Here is a 13,019-nt window from a genome sequence, read left to right as displayed (position 1 = left end):
AGACTGCAGTGCCAGTGGTCAAGAGTGCCAAAGTTTGCACACAAAGATCAAACAAGATAAGGTCTGAAGGTGCCGGTGGCTTTGGTAATGAAGGGGTCACCTGTAGCCTTAGTGGGCGTGATGTTCAGGGGGGGAATGGGAGGAAAGGCTGGGAGGAGGGAGGGGGGATAGTCCCGGCAGGAGAGATCTGCTGAGCACGAGGCATCCCGGCAGAGACAGGCATGAGGGGCAGAGTGCGGTGGTTCAGGGCGAAGGGATGGCACAAACGGGAAAGCAGGGGGCATGTCCAGGGCGCAGCCAGGGTTCCAGCCTATCTGGACTTGGAGTCCTTTCTGCTTTTTGGTAATGCTGGTGCTGTGGACCCTGCAGCTGTTGTCTCTGAGGAATCTTCCAGCTCTGAGTTTCTGTGGTTCATTGTTGCCTGAGGCTAGTGACAGGACTTAAGCCTTGGGGTCTGGGGACATGGTGGTGGGGGTTGCCCAGACAGCCCTGGGAAGTCATCAAGAGCCCTGGCTCAGACCCTCCAGGGAGAGGAGGGGGCAGGGCCTTGTCCTTAGTGGGTTTAGTGCTGCCATCGAGGCCCGTTTCCTGGCAAGGCGATGGCGTTTGCCCGGGGGCTGGGTCTGCTCCCCGAGCACAGTGGTTCTCAGGGTGTGTCCAGATGAGCAGGAGCAGCAGCAGCGTCCGGGACAGCCCCCCCATCCCCCGACCAAGACCTGCTGAATCCCAAACTCTATGGTCAGGCTCGATTTCCATTTCTGACAAAGTCTCAGGTGCTGCTGCTGGTGCAGGGACCACACTGAGAACCGCTGGCCTAGAAGAGCTGGACGTTCCTTCTTCCCTGAGTCTGGCACTAGCAGGCCTAGCCGACAAGGCCATTTCCACAAGGCCGCGGCCAGCGCTCACTTGGCTCTTCCTTGGAGGGGCTCGTCGTAGTCGTGCAGGAGGCTGTGACGAAACCGCAGACCAGGTGTCTCAGAGACGACAGAAAGTTCTTCCTCAGAGTTCTGGAGGCCGGGAGGCTGAGATGAGGGTGCCAGCACGGTCAGGTTCCGGTGAGGGGAGCCACATGCTGGTCATAGCGATGTTCTTCTGTCTGTGTCCTCACATGGTGGGAAGGTGGGGGAGCTCGCTGGGGCCTCGTTCATCAGGGCACCCATCGCGTTCATGAGGGCTCCACCCCATGACCTGATCACCTCCCAAAGGCCCCGCCTGCTAGTACTGTCACCCTGGGATTAGGTTTGACCAAATGGGTTTGCTGGGACACGAGCATTCAGGCCTCTGTGGGGAGGCACGCTACCCCTGCAGACAGGGAACAACCTGCAGAACTGCACCCAGCGCAGACCTCGGGGTCACGGCAGGACCTTGGCAACCTGCCTGGTGGCTGGGAGGTGCCTCTGCCTCTTTGCAGGCATGTGATCTTGGGCAGGTGGCCAAGATCTCCCAGCCTCAGGGCGCCCATCTGTGAAGCAGGGACAGTTGCATGTGCCGTGGTTGCTTTGTGGATCAGTGAGTCCCCACACATCAGGCACCGGCACACAGTAGGCCCTCACAGCAGGCACATAGTAGGGCTTACTGGCACTCCCTTCCCCTCCCAGGGCAGCACTCACCGCCTGGAACCACCTGCCCTGTTGTTCTGCCGTCTCACATGCTGCAGGCCCCAGAGGTGTGTCCTGGGCTGTGAGAGCAAACCAAGCACAGGGACCTCACTTAGTGGTAAACATGCCACCTTAGGAAACCGAGGGTCACCTCCGCTATCTTTCATTTCCTTCCCTCCCTAGACACTCAGCACTTAACCTAGAACATAGCTTCTCTTCCACCAAAGTCCCCATCTTGCAGACAGAAAACGCGTTTTTGTTGCTGGGGGGCGAGATTCCCAGTTCTGCAGTGGGGTCCTGCCACCCCGGGCACCCTCCTTCCTGGCTGGGGCCCGTCTCCGCAGGCCTCCCCGCTGCCCTGGGGTGGCTCTCAGGATCAGCTGGACAGGCAGTCTAGACAGTTCCTGATCCTCTGTGTGTCTCGCCCCCAGGGCGAGCAGGGTGATGTCATCACACCCTGTGCTGGGGCTGTTTGCAGCCCAGGCAGCCAGGAGGAGTTGCAGGGCAGGGAAAGGGTTTCTTGGGCCAGTGCCTGTGTTCCCTGTCAGGTGACATGCCCAAGTGCAGTGTAGCTGGTGACAGAGGTGGCGAGTGGAGCAAGCTGAGATGGAACCTGCGGGTTGGTCTGGGAAGGGAGGGGAAGCACCTTGGCAGGCTTGTTTCTCGTGTCCAGCCGCAGCTGCCTGGGCAGAATCTCTGTTCTCGTCAGGGACCGTTCTGTAGTCCAGATGCATTTTCAGCTAGAGCGGCCCAGATTTGCTTGCTCAAGACTTTCCTTCTTAAAGAATGAAAACAACCCTCCCTCGACCCCTAACCCCTCCCCAGCGGTGCCTCCACTTCTCCACAGGGCTGGCGTCCTTGCTGTCTCTACCCTGTCAGGGCCCAGGCCTTCCTTGGCTGGTGACATTAGTCTCTGTGCCCACCCTCCTCCGACACTGCTCTCACCTAGTGGCCAGCGACCCTTGAGTTGCTACCAAGGGTCCGGCTTGGTCCTTACCTTGCCCGAGATCTCTCAACCATCTGACTCAGCCCTTCTTGCAAAGCCGCCCGGCGGTTTCCATCACCTTTCTCCTGGACGTCCTCCTTCACAGGTTCCTGGCCTCAAGTGTTCCTCTCACTTTGGCCACCCAGAGTGCTAGGATTACAGGCGTGAGCCACCTAGTCCAGCCACTTTCGTGTCCCTCTAATAATATCCCATGCCCAGGCAAGATCACACATAATGCTCCATCTCTTTTTAAATTTTTTAGAGATGTGGTGTCACTGTGTGCCAGGCTGGCCTTGAACTTCTGGGCTCAAGTGATCCTCCCACCTCGGCCTCCCGAGTGCTGGGACCACAAGCGTGCCCCACCACGCCAGCTGCCCCCTGGTTTTCACTCGCATCAGAGCACAGCATGCACCCTGTTGTGCACCTTCCTTCTTTCCTTTTGATAAACTGTCTTGGAAATCATTCCCCAAGTGTCATAGGGCTTCCTCACTCTTGTCTCCTTTCCGTGCACCATTGTGTGGCTACACCTAGCTTATTCACTAGTCCTCCAGCAGAAGACACTTCACTTTTTACCAGTTAGTTATTATAAATCAGACCACAGAAAAGAAAAAGCACTAGGGTGGGGCCCTGGGGCTGGGAAGGAGCGAATGGACGTGAAAGAGATTTGAGGGGAGAACTGATGGATGTTGGGGTCAATGACCAGCAGTGCAGGGCCTGGCGCCAGGTACCGGGTGACAGGAGAAGGTGGTGGCTGCAGGTGTCACATGAGTCTGCTCCTGAGCTTGCTGGCACTGAGTGGACCTGGAACACCGGAACGATGCAGGTCTCCTCAATCAGGCTCGAAGCAGAGGACAGGGGTGAGGGCCGAGGGCCGAGGCCAGGGTTTGAGCTTGTGAAGGAGGACGGACACTGCAACCCTCACAGCAGCCCTGAGCGGTGGCATCTTACCCCATTTCCAGACAAAGAAGCAGGGGTGACAGTGGTGCCTCAGGCCCCTCCCTCCATGGCCCAGGACGGCCTGGGCATTACTCAGAGGGGAACAGAGGGGGCAGAATTGCCTCAGAGAGGCCCCATGAGTGGAATACCGGGAATTTCGTGTGAATTCAGAGTTGCTTCCTTGACCCTGTGAGGCGTCTGCGTGGGCTGTCTGGGGCTCCTGGCCCTGCCTGCCTCTGACCAGGCCCTACACTCTTGTTCCCACAGGTTCTGCCCATCATTGTTTTCTTCAGTTGCGTTATGTCAGTTCTCTACTACCTGGGCCTATTGCAGTGGCTGATCCTGAAGGTGAGTCCCCAGTGCTGGTGACCCCAGCTCTCCCAGAGTCACCAGCTTCAGGGGTCACACTGTCCCAGAATGCCTTGCACCCAGAGCCTAGCCCCTCCCCACATACTCTGCTCCCCAGGCCCTCGCCCTCCCGGAGCCCCCTGCTCCCCAGGCCCTCGCCCTCCCGGACCCTCCTCCTCCCGTGTTAGAAGCTCTGCTCTAAGGACTGGAGCTGTGCTAAGGTGGAATGGGTGGCCTGGGAAGTGGAAAAGCCCCATCAATGCAGGTATCGAAGGAGAAGATGAATGGGCCTTCTGGGGACACGTGGTGAGGGGTCCCACACTAGGCTGGGAGTTGGAAGGAAGACGTGTCAGGTACTTCTACCCGACTCTCTCTGACTCTGGGGTTTGCCCATGTCAGCCCACAAAGAGCACCTTGCTTCCTTCCAGATTGCCTGGCCGATGCAGGTCACCATGGGCACCACTGCCACTGAGACCCTGACTGTGGCTGCAAACATCGTTGTGAGCCAGGTGGGTACCACAGCCTCCTGCCCACGTGCTCATCAGCAGCTTCCCCAGAGAGGATGGATCCCTGGGTCCCCGGAGCTCTGGTTCAGTTCGAGAAAGAGCCATTGGAACCTTCTCCCATGGTCCCCAAAGGCTGCTGCCCCAGCGATGCTCCATGTGGGAGACCCATTTGCCTGGGTCATGCAAGGGAGGACGCCATCTGTCTGGCACCTCCTACCATTCTAGCTGCCTCATCAGCCTAAGGACTCCCAAATCCTACAGATGCAGTCCCATCGCTCATTTCATACACGGGGAAACTGAGGCTCTGAGGTGGAAATGACTTGGCCAAGATCCCACAACCACAAGCCACAACTTAGAGTCCCAGTTTTCTCTTTCCCGGCCAGAGTTGTTCCACTACATCATTTTGTCTTGTCTTTCCTCTGTCTTTCTGAAAATGCATTTTCCAAAGTAAGTGTGCCTCTGAAGACACCGTCAGCCCTGAGTCCCTTTCAGAAGGCCTGACCCTCCTGAGGGTCAGCCTCTGCAGAGTGTTCCAGTTTCTGTCCTGACCCATCTCCCTGACATTCTAGTGGCTAAGAGACAGACTTGCCACAAGATGCCATATTACAATGGACAGTTTAGGAAACTTTGGAGAATATTTGCATGTCTTTTAAAGTTAATTTTTTTTTTTTTTTGCTTCTGTTTTAGAGATAGGATCTCACTGTTTTTTTGTAGACATGGGGTCTTGCTTCTTGCCCAGTCTGATCTTGAACACTTGGCCTCAAGTGATCCTCTCATCTGGGCCTCCCAAGGTGCTGAGACTGTAGGCCTGAGTCACCGCAGCCAGCCCATTTGCATCTTTTTTGTTGTGATGCAAGTGTGTCAATTTCAAAGAGTTTTTGGTGGTTTTTGTTTTTGTTTTTATTTTTAGCTAATTAAGACAGATGTGATCTCAGATTAATTACCCAAAACTCCCTTAAGGCAAAAGAAAGGGATATTAAAATACGACAGCATTTATTTTGTGTGAAAAGCTGAATGTGCTCAGTGTTTCTTGCTGAGAACATACATAGGTGAATGTGACACTGGGTGACGTGAGGACCTCCCAAGGTAACCTAACTGGACAAGTTGTTGCTCAAGCTGACCTAGACCCCAGGGCTTCACCGCATCTCCCAAGGGGAGGCCCTGGGGAACCTGCGTGGAGCACCAGTGTCATGTGAACCTCAAATGCCGAGGCCAGGCCCGCTGTCCTCCCACGCTCACCCCTCCCCGCGCTGCAGCACCCCAGGGCTTCCCAGCCAACTCTCCTGCTCTGCAGTCCTCACCCCTGCACTGAACTCTCCACTGCCATGGCCGCCTGGCTCCTGCCCCTCGTCTCCGGTTTCTAAGGGGCATCTCACGTTTGATACGCTCAGTCCAAGCAGACAGAACCTGCCTTCTGTCCTCACACCTGCACCTCTCCAAGTCTTTTCCTTCTCAGCAAATGCTGGCACCTTCCATGCGGGTGTTCAGACAGACCTCAGACAGCCACCTGCCTTCCTCTGCCTCCCTGGCTCCCTGCATCCCCTGAGTCCTGCAGCGCTGCCTCCAGGTGGCATCCACAGCGCCCTGCCACCCTCCTCCCTCTTCTCCCTGCTTCCAGCCCCGCCCCTCCTGTCTGTCCTGACCCTTCAAACACACAGAGCAGATGGCGCCACTCCCCACTGGAACCGGTCCACTCCTCACCTGCTTCCCAGCCCTGCCGGGGCCCTGCCCTCCTCTGCCTCCACGGGACCCGCGCCCAGTCACCCGTGTGTCTGCGGCAGACTCGCAGGCCTGCTGAGCTCCTCACCTCGCTGCGCCGATTCCTGCCTTGGGCCTCTGCTCTTCACTCTGCCTGGGTGCTGTGTCCCCAAATCCTGTGGCTGCTCCTTCAGCTCTCAGCTAACCCAGACCCAGGGTCACCTCCCCGGGGAGCCCCTTGCTGATTACTCAATTTTAAATGCCCCTGAAGCGCTAGGCATTCTCTCTCACGTATCCTCATAGCTTTTATTAATGTCACCATCTAAAGTGCCACCGCTTATCTACTTGGTCCCTTTCTGATGAACCATGTCCCCCACCACCTGCTTAAGCCCTTCCCACCCTCCTGGGCTCCCAGGCTAGAAACTGCACAGGGCAGGGACTTTGTCTTGTTCACTTGGTACCCTTTTTCTGTGGAGCAGTACCTGGAACACAGTAGGTGCTCAATAACTATGCATTCAGTGAACAGTGAGGGAGGGCCAGGCTGCCCAGTGCTCTGAAGCGAACACACCATCTAACGTCCCAGCCCCTTCCTTTTTGGCCACCCCCAGGGCTTCCTTACAGCTCAGGCCTGGCACCTGCTTCCCACCCCTGTGCGGAGCGGGGCTCATTCTCTGAGCCTCTCTGAGCCTCCGTGTGCTTTGCTGGGAAGTGGGGGTGACTGCTCCTCTCTCAGAAGGTTGTGAGTGACGGTGGTCAGGTGCTCCGTGGGTGGTGGCACATGGCAGGCCGTTGGCACAGTGTCACTGTGACCTGTCCACTCATGGGCTGGGGGACAGTGGAAGGAGTGCCCAACCACTCCAGCTCTGCTTGTCTGACATCCTTCCTCTTTGCAGACCGAGGTTCCTCTACTTATCCAGTCCCACGTGGCAGACATGACACTCTCTGAAATCCACGTTGTCCTGACTGGAGGCTACTCCACCATTGCTGGCAGCCTGCTGGGCGTCTATATCTCCTTTGGGGTAGGTAGAGGCTCCTTCTGCTTGGCTGTGCCCAGGGCCTGAAACCCACCTTCGTGGGAGCCCCACACAGCTCTGGCCAGAGCAGCCCTGGGCTCCTCTGAGCCTGGAGCCCGGGCTGCTGTGCTGGGGAGAGGAGAGGCGTCCCCTGGGCAAGGCAGGCCTGGAGGCTGCACCATTTGCTCAGGCTTCTCCCATGGTCACTGGGGGAAAGACTCCCAGTATTCCATGTACGGAGTGCCTGCTACGTACCAGGCAATGTGCTAGTTGTTTTAATATCTCCATTTCACAGATGAGGAAATTGAGGCGTAGAGAGTAAGTGAGAAACCCAATGCCAGGATCTGAGACTGATCTGTGTGACCCCAAAACTCATGCTCACTTCTCCACAGTCCCACACCCAGGCTGTCCCTGGAGAGCTGCCCTACTCCTTCCCTGCCCGCTCCCCACACTGTGTGGGCTCACGTCCTTCCTCTGTTCCGACATTATTGCTGGTGCAGCTACTGATCACCCGCACTTGTAGGTCAAATAACAGCGGTGTGACCCGGGCGCTTAGACCAGTGTCAGTCCTCCTCCTGCGCCGCAGGCAGAGGAACCTGCTGTGGATGCCGGTGCCTTATACTTCCTTGTGCTTCCACTTGCAGATCCTCAGAGACGGTGGGTTTTTCCTTAACTGTCAAAGAAATTCTCGGTTGTTGCAAAAGTGACAGTTGAAAATTTCTTTCTTAACCCCACTTCGCACAGGGAACTGCTTTTAACAGCTTAGAGCAGTGGTTCTCAAAGTGTGGTCCGTGGGCCGGCACCATCGGCTCACCTGAGAACTTGCTACAAATGCAAAGTCTCAGCCCACCCCAGACCTGCACAATCAGAAACACAGGTTTGGGGCCCAGTTTACAGATGGTCAATTTCAGACCCACTGACTTAAAAAATATGTCATTCCAGAGCTTTCTTTGTGGCCATCTAATTACATACACCTGAACACACACACTTGCTTTGTTTTTCATAAAAGATGAGGTGATTCTACCCGTACTTTTCTGCAACTTGCTTTTTTCTTGTAACATTCTGGGCAAGACACAAAATCCAGAGGGACAAAGAAATAGTTGACAGAGCTGACTAATGTAAATGAAAAACGTGCTTTGGGGGAAAGTCACTGTTTCTCAGGAGAAAATATTTCATAAATTATGAAAACATATTCAAGCTCACTGATGTTCAAAGAAATTCAAACAATAATATCTGTATTTCTTCTAAATGATAGGCAATACTGTATGCGCCTCTAAAGGGCCAGGGGTTGGGGTACTCACCCACTTGTGGTGGGAGTTTAATTTGCTATAACCTTTTTGGAGAACATTTATAAATCAATGTTTTAAAACTTTTTAAGTTACATTTTATTTTTTGTATATCTATCAGTCAATTTAAAAATACTCCTTCCCTCTGATCCATTGAGGAATATTATGATACAGAAATGTCCTCACAAGTGTTCAAACAATGTAAAATTTTGACATTATTTGTAACTGTGAACAAAGAAAAACCAGAATGTTCTGCAGGTTGGGGATGAGGGGGCGAGTTACTCCATGTGTGGCAATGCCACTGAGCCCCGGAGCGAGGACACCTGGTTTGGGGAGAGACCCTGAGCTGCCTGTGCCTGTCCCCCAGGCTGTCCTGATGCTGCGTGTGTGTGGGTGGGACGACGACAGAATGACCTGCGCTGTCCCCTTCTCTCATCCCGAACTACACCTGTTTCTCTCGTCTCTGTCCCTGGCGGTGGCCTCGAGGTGGGTAAGAGGACAAGCCAGGCTGCCCCTCACTCTGTCCTTCACTCAGGACACCTGGGCCACACCAAGACGCTCAGCTCCACTCCCCACAGAGCTGCCTGGGCAGAGCTGGTGGCTCGGTGACTTTTCAAGAAGGGCCCCTTGCACGCTGGGACTTTGGTTCCTGGCCAAGCGCCCGAGACTGTCATCTGCTTTGCACCTTGTCTCACTGAGGCCCGGGAAGGGCTCCTCAGAGCTGGTGCAGTCCCCACCCACCCATTGCCAGTTGTTTTTGGAAGGAATTTGATGTTTCAGAAATCAAAACCCAAAACTTTCTTCCTGAAACTTTTTTCATGGTAGAACATTGGAGAAGGCGATGCCATAATATTTTCAGGACCCAGGGACTTTTAAATGTCTTAACCTTGCTTTGGTCCCTACAGTTATGAAAACAATACCTCTGGTGTTCCCCTAGTGTGAAAGTGTCACTGCGGCTCCCAGCCACTGCTTAAAACCGAAATACTGGAAGAACGTTCTCCCTTTCTACACTCTGGCTTTATACCCAGGCTCCTTCCTTCCCTTTCTCAGGCCACAGTCCAGGCCCAGCCCTGGGTAATCTGGCCTCCCCAGGGACAGAGCCTGGAACCTACTTCCCTTTAGCTGCAAGGAATGTGCAGGTGGCCAGGGTGAGTTGTGTGTCCCTGGGCCTCCAGTCACAGCCTGTGGTTTGGAAGCCCCAGGCTACAACATAGCTGGCCCAGGGGGAGAGCCTGGAACAGGTCTTCCTCCCCTCCTCCCCTTATCCCTTGCTCCCCTCTTCCCATCTTCCCCTTCTCACCTCCTCTCTTCCTCCCCTCCTACCTCTGGATCTGCCCCTATCCAGTCTCCGGAGAAGCTCTCTTCTGCCCCCACCTGGCTGTTGGCCGCCACTGCAGCACCCTGCCTCCCCCCTCTTCCCTTTGTAGTTTAACTCCTGCCCCCTTATCCCAGAAGAGTCCCTCTTGCTGTCTCCTCCAAGCCCCCGTATCCTTAAGACCTTTCACTCTGTTGTTCAGCCTCTGGCTCCCTTTGCCCCGCACCCCTCCTATTGCTGAAACACGGACATTTCTAGGCCTGCGCCGTCAGCACAGTAGCCACCGACCACACGTGGCTGTTGAGTACTTGAAATGTGACATGCAGTGAGACTTAGTGCAGGAAAAAGATTGAGATTTTATTAATAATTTTATATTGATTGCACGGGTGGAAAGAAACTATTTTGGTTATATTGGGATAAATAAAATATTATTAAAATTAACAGGCACAGTGGCTCACACCTATAATCCTAGCACTTTGGGAGGCTGAGGCAGGAGAATAATTTTGGCAGGAGTTCAAGACCAGCCTGAGCAACATAGAGAGACCCCATCTCTACAAAAAATAGAAAAATTACCCAGGCATGGTGCTTGAACCCGGAATCCCAGCTACTCGGGAGGCTGAGGCAGCAGGATCCCTTGAACACCGGAGTTTGAGGTTGCGGTGAGCTATGGTGACACCACTGCACTCTAGCCAGGGTGACAGAGTGAGACCCTGTCTCAAGAGAAATAAATAATTTATCCTGTGCCTCTTTACGTTTTAAGATATGGCTACTGTAATAGAAAATTTTACATTATGGATGTGTTTCCCATAATATTTGTATTGAGCAATGCTGATCTAGGCTTCCCCCCAGGTCCTTAGCTCCAGGGGTCACAGCTGAACCCTTTCATTGTGACTCCCACCCACAGCTGCACGCACACCGTGCTTCCCCAAGGCTCTAAGGTAGGCAGCGGCTCCCCCGGTACCCCCTAGTGACTGTCCCTCTACCGGCTCAGGGACCCCATGAGAGGAGACCCAGATGTGAGCCTCAAGCTGCAAACACAGGCTGGGCCGGGTGACACTGAGCACTTGGCCACCCATGTTCCTCCATGAATTGTGCACAGGGCCTGTGAGACCCCGAGCAGGGCCGAATGTGAGTCCACAGCTTAGTGTCCCCATCTGTACAACAGGCAGAGTCACTGCCCACCGCACGGCAGGGCGGGGATTAAATACAGTAAGAGGCAGGAGATGCCTCGCGTGGAGGTGAAGGAGCGAAAGTTCTTTCCCGACATGTCGGGGTCAGAAATCTGTCCTTCTGAAACTGTCCATTTAATGCTTTGCAGTTGTCTGGATTTACTCCCTTTCTCAGCAGAAAGCCTTTAGAAAATTCAAGTGGGGCGGTCTTATCCTTGATCCCTGTCCACATGGGACACCTTTGGGTCAGAGAGAGGAGGGCCGTGGCAGGAGTGGGCCCTAGGGTGGCAGGACAGAAGGCATTCCTGACCGGGTGCCTGGAGGCAGGGCTGGGGATGTCAGGGCCTTGCAGAGCAGCTGGCAGTGGGGGGGCTGGGTGGAGCTGACCCAGCACCCAGGGAGCCCCGCCTGTGCAGGACTCAGCCCTTTCCACAGGGAGCAGGAAACAACTGGCCGCGGCATTTGAGGCTGTGGCCACCACTGGCCCACTCAGAGGACAGTGTCCAGGAATGTGACAACTGCAGAGTATGTTCCCCGCTGGGACCCAAGTTTACAAACCAGACATAATCTACAAGCCGGAGGAAGGGGCAGAGTCCTGGCTGGTGGAGGGAAAAGTCCCAAGATTCCGGGTGTTGGTACTGTCCCCACTGGAGCTGGGCCACCGAGGAGGAGGGAGGTGAAGTCCCAACGCCCAGCCCAGACAGTGCAGAGAGGACACCGCCCCCAGCGGGGCTTCATCCAGCAGGGAGCAGGACCCGGGGCCCGCACACCTGTCAGGCTGTCGCTGGTTCTTGTCCACGTTTTAAGGAATTTCTGTTTGTCATGGAAAAGAACAACTGGGGTTTAGAAGAGGACGAAGGACGATCCAGGGGTTTCAGAGCCTGGGAGCGTTTCCCGCCTGGCTTCCCATCGGCAGTTCCTGGTACGTCCCTGGGGTGACAACGGGGTGATTCTCGGGCTTCTGCCTTTGCTTTTATCAGCCTGAGTGTGGACTTCAACTTCCCTCCTCCTCCTTCACCTTTTTATTTGAAATTTGAGAATGAGGTTGGCTTATGATAAACTTTAAGGAGAACAAGTCTATTTTACAATCATAAAAATGACATCGTGGATATTTTGAAAGATACCGAAAAGCAGAAAGGAAAGAAAATCACCCGTGACCCTGGTACCAAGGAGAGCCAGTGCGTTGACATTCCGGGGTATTCTTTCTGCTCTTCTTTCCGTGCATCGCTGGGGTTTGTTTTCTCCCCCGTCGTCTTGGTTATTCTCTGCGTGGGACTGTGTGGGCACGTGCCCGTATTATCACCAGGCTTTGAGCACCATCATTTTCAGTGGCAGCGTGACAGCGTGTGGCCATTGTCCTGTTGTTAGATGTTTGAGTTGGTTCAAATTTCCCCACTCAGTAAATGACACAGTTCTGGGGAAAGTTAAAGTGTCGCATCTACCTCTGTGGAAGAGAACAGGGAAGCAAAGGGCTTGGGGCCGCAGTGGGGATGAAAATTCAGGAGGGAGAATGCAGGGGGCGGTCCTGGGGGCTGACCCAGGGCCAACGGATGGCTGTTGTGGGCGGCAGATTTCCTGGGAAACAGTTCTCGAACTACAGGAGCGGTGTCATGCACTGCCTTGAGGTGGTGAGTTCCCCGTCACAGTGAGCATTCAAAGTGAGATCCTATAGAGGGAGTACGTTTCCTGCATTAGGACATGACCTACGCTAAGGTTGAATCGGGTTACCTCTTTTTTTTTTTTTTTTTTTGAGACAGAGTCTCACTCTGTTGCCCAGGCTAGAGTGAGTGCCGTGGCATCAGCCTAGCTCACAGCAACCTCAAACTCCTGAGCTCAAGCGATCCTCTTGTCTCAGCCTCCCGAGTAGCTGGGACTACAGGCATGCGCCACCATGCCCGGCTAATTTTTTTTTCTATATATATTTTTAGCTGTCCATATAATTTCTTTCTATTTTTAGTAGAGGTGGGGTCTCGCTCTTGCTCAGGCTGGTCTCGAACTCCTGAGCTCAAACGATCCGCCCACCTCGGCCTCCCAGAGTGCTAGGATTACAGGCGTGAGCCACCGCGCCCGGCCCGGGTTACCTCTTAAATCCATCTCTCAACTATCAGTTCTGGAGCTTTGTTGAAAACCACCACAAAACCCTCATTAAGAGAGAAACTCAGCTA

General features: G+C 54.5%; 1 protein-coding gene across 1 annotated transcript in view; it reads left to right on the top strand.

Annotated features, from left to right (window-relative positions):
- Positions 1-13,019, top strand: part of LOC138381925 (sodium/nucleoside cotransporter 1-like) — a 162,031-nt gene that overhangs the window by 129,016 nt on the left and 19,996 nt on the right. Inside the window, exons 9-11 of the mRNA XM_069466571.1 lie at positions 3,787-3,867; positions 4,296-4,376; positions 6,965-7,090. Of these exons, the coding sequence (XP_069322672.1) occupies positions 3,787-3,867; positions 4,296-4,376; positions 6,965-7,090 (288 nt within the window). The remainder of the gene's footprint in view (positions 1-3,786; positions 3,868-4,295; positions 4,377-6,964; positions 7,091-13,019) is intronic.

Source organism: Eulemur rufifrons, chromosome 3 (assembly GCF_041146395.1).
Source record: "Eulemur rufifrons isolate Redbay chromosome 3, OSU_ERuf_1, whole genome shotgun sequence".
NCBI lineage: Eukaryota > Metazoa > Chordata > Mammalia > Primates > Lemuridae > Eulemur > Eulemur rufifrons.
The sequence above is the reverse complement of the archived record's forward strand: the minus strand, read 5'-3'. Positions and strand labels throughout refer to the sequence as shown.